A 7,916-nucleotide genomic window follows, 5' to 3' on the forward strand; every position below is an offset into this window, starting at 1 on the left:
GGAAACCCCAGTTTATAGTTTGCTTTATAAAATTAGAATTTTTATGTTACTGGGAGTTTTAAGTTACCTTTGTTTGTTTTGTTTAAAGAATAAACCTTTTGTGCACCTTTTGAGAATTTTTCCAGGCTGGCTTCATTGGGGGTGGCTGAGTCCAGAGCATTATCATGTTGCGTTCATGTTTCCCCTAGACTAGGGACGTAACATACCTGATGTTTTCCGGTCTGTCGCACCACTGCCAGGTGAAATGTATGCAGAGTGGGGGAAAATCGTTTCTTCTGGCCATTGAGGGATGATCTTCATTGGTATCCCTTTGAGGATGTGATGTCCCTCATTCGTCCTCCAGAGAATGTTACGTCACGTCATATGGCCATTGCAAGAGAGGTGTGGGATGCTCTGGCCAGCCACGGAATTTAAACCTGGACATCAGCTTTCTATGACATTGATCAGTTGTTCATGACTACTTTTGACATCCTCATTCATTTTTATAGTTGTCTGCCTACAGTACTACTGTTTTTCATGTTTGACTATTGAATATTTGATCAGGTCCAGTTGTGGTCTTAGTGACATGATGTATCATTCCTACTCACTGATCCTTTATTGAAAATATGTTCATATCATACATTCCAGCTTGTTATAGTTACACCTATATGAAAGAGAAAGCCCCAAAACCTAATATTTGAAATATGCAAGAAATTGAATGATAGGCATTGCAGGTTAATACACAGCATAAGATGTTACGAAACAACATTCCTGTGGTCCTGAGTATTTGTCAAATTTATGTTATGATCTATAATAAGAAGTAATGGATCCATTCAACCCTGTTACTCTAATTTCAACCGTTACCAAATAATTTTTATCAAAATAATCTTAAATGATTTTCCCAAACTCATGAGGGTTTGACCTATTGTACTTTTAGTGGTTTGAATGATTTAATTTGAAATAGATTTGAGCAAATATTTGCAATTTAATTAAAAAAAACAAGCAAATACTGAAAAGTTGGGCATGCCAGAGTTCAAAAGTTGTTTAAATTAATCGAGGTCAAGTCTTAACTGAAATTAAATGATTATCCAATGTGCATGTGGCCTTCTTTACTTAATGGTAAAGGATTTATTAAACATTTTTGAAAAAAATATACTTTTTCAGGTTCCTGAGTATTCATAACAGGATTGTACTATGCATGGCGCACATCAAATAAAACATTTCATAAAAAGTGTAACTTTAATGCCTGAGCTGGCCGAATCACATTATTTGATGGCTTGCTATCTGGTTTTCTTAAATATATGACAGAAAAATATGAGATTTTTCAAAGGTTAGGATGCCTAAATTGTCCTCCAATTCTGGAATGACCCATATACATAGAGAGAAGGACCAATGTAACAATGCAATACAAAATACTGTACATGTAGTACTATTATAGCAACCAAAGAAGACACTTCAGACTTGAAATATTTTCATATACTATACATTTTTTATTTACAACATTCAGCCTTTTCTTTCAGCCTTCTGGAGGTCTTCTGTGTTGTCTGTGGGTGTTAAAAGATCAAAATTAACTGGGGAAATTGAAATGTGAAACAAGTGCAAATCTGTACTGCGGTTTTTACCTGAGGCATGTCCCGTCGTAGCAGGTCGTGGAAGCAGATGTGGAGCTGCAGCCGTTACCGGACCTATACAGGCCGTCGGCCGACACTGCACACTACACACCCCGCTCCCTGGACCACAGGAAGCCAAGTCCAAATTCTAAAAGGTGAACAATCAAGAGTGGCAAATTAAAATCAATTAGTTTGACATTTTTCAACAATTAAGTAAAGTGATGTGCACGATTAGAACGAATATCTATTTAACACTTGTTCCTACCTGAGACATGCCTATGGGGAGGCTGTAGAAGACTTCCAAAAGGACTGGGCGTCCGAGAGGAGGGGACTTGTGGGAGGACGTCTGATCTCACCACTGCACCTCCTGGACCCCCTCAGGCCTGGAACTCAAAGAACAAATCAGACCAAGAACAAAACACAGCAGAACAATGTGCCACATGAAAAACGTGTGACACAACTGTAAAATCGGACAGCACAACACGCTGATGTGTCACAAAGTGAGTGTGTGACACAAAATCAGTGTTGGCTGGTGAGGCTTTAGCCAGTCAAAATGCAATAGACCGGGCTGTGATAGCTATAATACGTTTGGAGAACACCTGACTGAACACATTTCTCAGGTTGGGAAATGTAAATGTGATCAATCACAGTGTTCTTGTCTGTGGTAGACTCTGTGATCAATTGGTTGTAGCCTCTGGACAGAAGTGCATCTCTTATGCTTTTTTTGCCTCTCGAAAGGAGGTCTTCGTTGAAGTCACCACAAACAACAATAGGGTGGTGATCCAACAGTTCCAATGTGTCCAAGAGAGCGTTGAGGTTTGGCAGAAACTTTTGCAAACCAAAATCTGGAGGTCTATACACAGTTGCTATTAGCACTTTGACTGGGACCTCAACCTTCACGACCAGACATTCGAGATCTGTGACACGTCCCATGCAGCTCGGCGCCTCCGCCATCAGAGCGCTCCTGCAGTACACGGCAACTCCACCCCCGGCCTTTGACGCCATGTCCCTGCACGTGGTGTAACACGCCTGTCTGCTGCGGTGAAACACAGTGTATCCCTCCAGATCAAAGGACGAGGATACAGAGGACCCTGACAGATGTGTCTCGGTGAGACAAAGCACATCTGCCAACCTGAGTTCGTGATGCAACTTCAGGTCCACCATGTGAGATGGAAGCCCTTGGGTGTTATGATGGACGATTGTCACCTCTGCGTCTGGTCGCTCCGTCCGGTTGAAGCGGTGCAACAGCGGAGTAACACTCTGGAAACTCGCGCTGCGCATGTCTTCCAAAGCTGTCGTAATGGCAGGGTCAGCATAGATTTTTGTCTCATCAAAATCAGTGATGGTGAGACCCTGAAGCGAAGTGGTGCGACTAAGCGCCACATACGCCATGCCTGGCTGAAACATGCGTTTCAGGCTCACGACAGCCGACGTCACCGTCATTCCCTGAACTTTGTGGGCTGTACACGCAAAGGCCAGCTTGACGGGGAACTGACGTCTCACGACTCCGCCCTTGCGACCGATGCTCTCCTCGGATCTCTCGACGTACACCAAGTCGTCCGAGGGGCCCAGAAGCTTTTTGCGGAGAGTCTGTCCTGCTGTGGTATTATCCAGTCTAAGTCCAAGAAAGCTCACGACTTTAGGGTCACGTCTGTCAGGCAGAATGGTGGAGATGGTCCCAAAGGTTCCATTGACAAGGCCATCCTCCACGTTGAGATTCCTGATCAGCATAACTCTTGCTCCTTCAGCTGCCATTATGCTGTCAGGCAAATCTCTCTTGGTGCCTTTGATGTTGGGCACAGGCACCTTCCTGCCGGTAGCGACATCCTTCCTGTAGTCCTCGGCCGCTATTTTGACGTCCCCTTTAAGCAGGGAGGCCACGGTGGCTGCGTTGTGACCATCTACCTGCTTGTTGGTGGCAAAGACGTGCAGCGTTCCTGGCGGGCAATCTTTGCCGTCAGAGACGGCTCTCGTGAGCAAGCCTCTGTCCGCAGCGCACAGAGGATCTTGCTTGCGCTTGACACGCAGTCGATTGAGGAGTTCGGCGAACGCTCGGTCATCCTTCTGGCGCATGATCTCAGTGAGGTTGACCATGGTGAAGCGCTCTCTCCAGAGATCGAACTCTGTCTCCTCGTAGACACAGAGCGGCTTGGCCCTGCCCAGCGGCGGCAGCTGGTAAAAGTCGCCGACTGCAAGAACGGAAATGCCGCCAAAAGGTCTTCGGTTTCCTTTGAGCTGCTGGAATCGCCAGTTGACGTAGGCAAACAGCTTCTTGGAAACCATGGAAATCTCATCGATGATGAGAATTTCCACCGAAGACAAAGTTGCTCTAAGTTCATCAAGTGCATTGCCCAGGCCCTGGTACGGCGGTTCCAGGGACCTGGGAAGCTTAAGGACAGAGTGCAACGTTTTGCCCGCGATGTTAAAGGCTGCCGTGCCCGTGAAGGCAGTCAGAAGGACAGTGGGCTGGGACATGTCAGCTGCGTCCCGGAATCTCGGGAGCTGCCGCAGAATCCTCGTTGCTTCCTCATGAATGCACTTGATGACGTGGGACTTACCGCAACCAGCTCCACCAGAGACAAAGTAGTGGAACGGTTCTGGATCTTGGCCCCACACACGCCGAAGGCACCACTGGCGCACAGCGTAGAAGACGCATGCCTGGGTCTCGTTCAGACTCTGAAACATCTTGCGGACAAAGTCTGGACTTAACCGAGGCGCCTCGATTCGGGGAAGGGGTTCACCGACATTCAGGTCTTCAAAGTCGGGCACGGCGTCTTCGTCCTGCTCCTCTGGGATCTTTTCACGGAGCTCAAGACACTCCTGCCGTTCCGCCTCAACCTCGGGTGCGAACGTGTTCCAAGCGTTGAGGACCGGACCGAACTGGACGTTCTGGAGTGCCTTATCCATGCCTGCGCCTCGTCCCTCGAATCGCTTCCTGTTGTGCTCAACGATGTCCTTGACGTCGTGTCGGGATTTGTAGAACTCTTCGTACGAGGTGCGACCCCCGTCGTTGAGTTCGTCGTCAGATCGGTGGGGGAGGTACAGCTTTAGCAGTCGTCTGAAATGTTTTTCTGGCGCCTTGGTCTCAGAGAAGCGCGCATATCGAATGACTGCTGGTTTTCCGGCTGTCCTCTTGGCAATATGTCCTTTGTCACACAAAAGGGCAATGGCACTGGGGCCCTGTGCTTGTTCGCCGTAGACTACCCGATAGTCTGATGCAAATTCGGCCAGGCACATGCCCTGAAACTCAGGAGTCTTTGGTCTGAACAGGTACTTCTCAGGTACCCCCAACATCCAGACCTCTTCAGACTCAGGTGCCATGTCCTTCAGGCGACTCATAGGAAGACTCATCTTCATGGCTTCCTCGTCCGTCGAGAGGAAAATCACAGACCGCGAGCACTTTTTCAGGGGCAAGCTGCATGTGCGAGCCACTGCCTCCTGGGCGCTGACCTCTCGGTGCTTCGCATAGGCCTGCATGATCTTTCTCATTTCCTCACATTGGTTGAAGGCAGACTCTCTGCTGGTCTTCACGACCGAGTTCAGGAACTCGGTCATCTCGTGCTCCGGCTTGGTGATGTACGACATCATGTACATGGCACAGCAGTACTCGTCCAGGACGTACTGGATGTCCATGTTTGCGTTCCAAGCGCGGAGAAGGTCTGGGTTATAGGCGTTAACCCAACATTCGTTCGGCTGCCGCTTCAGCATGACCACGCTCCCGCTTGTCAGATTTTCGGCGCACTTCATATAGGCGTCGTGTTCCAAGTCGCATCGACGGAGGAGATCTGACAAGCTCTCAAAGGAGGCCTTCGGATCCATGAGGAGCTCTCTCAGGTGCCGAAGCTTTTCCTTTGCTTCCCTTTGCTGCCGACGGATCTGCTCCCTCCGTTCCTTCATCACCTCTTCCTGGTCTTGACCATCTTCCATTTCCACATCGGCAGCAAAGGGCTCCGTGATCCAGGTGATATCAAACGGCAGCTTGGGGAAGCCATAACGACACGCCACGTTTCCCTTTCGGCAAGAGCCGGTGTGGCTCCTGCTGTGTACCTGAACCTCCGAGACGATTTGTGGAGCTCCGGGTCCTTCTCGGGTCAGGCATCTGGCAGGAAATGTGGCGGTCAATGAACCTGCATACGGTGTGGTCCAAGTCCTCGCCGTACACAGGGGCGTCTTTGACCCACACTAGCATGTGAATGTGTGGGCTTCCGCGGGCCTGAAATTCAACGCGGTAAAATAATCCTCCACCTCGCCGATCGGGCCGCGCTGGTGAGAGGATCAACTTTGCCATAAGGGCATCCACGCGTTTTTCAAACATGCGCATTACGGTGACAGGGTTACTGCGCAAAATGTCACACTTGGCTTTCCAGTCCAGTTCGGAAAAGTCACCAAGTGTTTGTCCTTGCTGAGATTTGATGACCCCCAATTATTTCAGGCCATCTCATCTCAGCTGCCGAAAAAGTCAAAAAGAACGTCGGTTTGCCGAGTTGCCTGAGCATAGCATGCAAATCTCTCAGGCTTTTATTCCAATATGCGGGCGTGCCTCTCAGAAGGCTGCATAAATCGCATGGCCTCTTTGGCCTGAATTAATCTCTCCACTCCTCTTTGTCCTGGAGCATGGAGTTTTTGATGGCACGCCCGTCTTTTGTGCGCATCTTTCCTTTGCGCATTTGTATCGACATACTTCCTCTCGCGAGGTTCGTCTCCGTTACAAACTGCGCAAAGAAAAGGTAAGTCTGGTCCTCGGCAAACCGCGTGTCTGCCCCGAAAAGCCTGGCGTTAAAGTATCTGCTGGGTGAAAGTTTGATGGGACGGTCTTCATCCAGCGTGTTCTCTCCCCGTGGAAACTGCACAGGGAACGCCATGGCTTCCAGTTTGGGGATTGCAAAAATCCCACAGGTTGTTGCCTTGGGCGGGGGCAACGCTGAAAATGCCATCTCCGTAGGAAAGGATTTCCTGCGCAATGTCTGGTGGCTGCATGCAGGTGTCCAGAGCAAGTCCAGGTCTTAGCTCCTCCTGCTGTTCGGTGGGTATGTCTGCAGCTAAATTAGTCTGGTAGCTGTCAGACACTTGTAGCAGCTCTTGGTCCAAGATGTCTTCTCCCCACTGGGCAGCATCCATGCCGTCGTGCTGAGAGTCTATGTCATCAGCAGACTCCTCCAAGAGGGTTTCTGTCGTGACATCATTGGACCGGTTTTCCAGCTCAGTGCTTGGTGATGGCATGTCAGTATTGCGTCTTTGGTCGTCTTCTGGCCGACTCGTTCCTGCGGCTGACACAAATCGGCCAGACTGGCTCAGTGTAGCTATCAGCCGCCTCCAGCAGCTCCTCGTCGAGCATGCTGTCTTCTCCCCACTGCGCATCATCCGTGCACTCGTTGTCTGAGTCGTGGAGGAGATTTTGGAACGTGGCCTGTTCATCATGGTCACATCGGAATACTCAGAGTGCTGCTCTCTGAGTTTTTCCCAGGGCTACCAGCACTTCTCATGTTGACAGTGTAAAAGTGCTGGTAACCTTTGAATCGAATGTGACGCTTTAATTTCACCTGCAGTAGCTGTGCTTCTGGGAGGGGACGTGGAAGACTGGTTGACAACGCTTTCCACTTCCGATGGAACGCACACAACAGCTCCGTGGACTGCTCGCTGCTGTCCTTTCGGTAAGGCGATGATCTTCGCAAACGGGAGAATTTTGCGATGAGCTGTCTCTCCAGCACGTTGAGTTGGGCCAACTCCGGGGAATGGGTCCAACTCTAAAATTGTTCGGCTACTGCAATGTTGTTGGCATCCTCCACGGCTGAGGTGGCTGTCACAGTTGTGGCAGATCCACTCCTGCAGTCTCTCTGGTGGCATTGAGCAAGGGGAGGAGCACTCAGTCACAGACATGCACATATTTTCCAGTCAAGCCAACTTGTGCCACGTCGATGTTGGTGGAGTATTTAACTCTCTTGCATGACTTGACTTGATTTGGAAACATAGTCCTGTGGCAGACGGTACAGACGTATGTTGGTCCATGGCTGATGGTCTCACGGAATGCTGCTATTGCCGCTGCCATCACTGAAGTGAGCACTGGCTGGCGAGAGGTTCCGAGCTGTCGGTATTTCCACCTGATGCTCAGTGCTCTCCACAACTTGTGACGCATGTCAGGATTAGCAGCCAACCTGCGTCTTCTGAGCAGGCTACAGCGTTGAATATGATGTAGCCTGAACTCTGGATCCTTCCTGTACCTGTGGACAACATACTTTTTCTGCTGTTCAGAATGGCTGGATCCGTGCTGTACCTCTTGAGAACATTATTTTTTTGCCTGTTCCGAAAGGCTGGATCCATTCTGTACCT

The 7,916-nt window shown here is 49.4% G+C and overlaps 1 protein-coding gene across 1 annotated transcript; it reads right to left on the reverse strand.

Moving 5' to 3' along the window:
• Positions 1-1,446: 1,446 nt before the first annotated feature.
• LOC127532496 (uncharacterized) lies at positions 1,447-6,129 on the reverse strand. Its single transcript, XM_051944240.1, has 3 exons — positions 1,855-6,129; positions 1,602-1,737; positions 1,447-1,523 (listed from the first exon to the last, which is right to left on the reverse strand). The coding sequence occupies exon 1, from the start codon at positions 5,514-5,516 to the stop codon at positions 2,130-2,132; it is 3,387 nt and encodes a 1,128-aa protein (XP_051800200.1). The 5' UTR covers positions 5,517-6,129; the 3' UTR covers positions 1,447-1,523; positions 1,602-1,737; positions 1,855-2,129.
• Positions 6,130-7,916: the final 1,787 nt, after the last annotated feature.

The sequence above is a fragment of the Acanthochromis polyacanthus genome, chromosome 2 (genome assembly GCF_021347895.1).
Source record: "Acanthochromis polyacanthus isolate Apoly-LR-REF ecotype Palm Island chromosome 2, KAUST_Apoly_ChrSc, whole genome shotgun sequence".
Classification (NCBI taxonomy): Eukaryota; Metazoa; Chordata; class Actinopteri; family Pomacentridae; genus Acanthochromis; species Acanthochromis polyacanthus.

Coding starts and splice junctions, on each gene's coding strand:
- LOC127532496 (XM_051944240.1), bottom strand. CDS start 5,516: ATGGAAGATGGTCAAGACCAGGAAGAGGTGATGAAGGAACGGAGGGAG.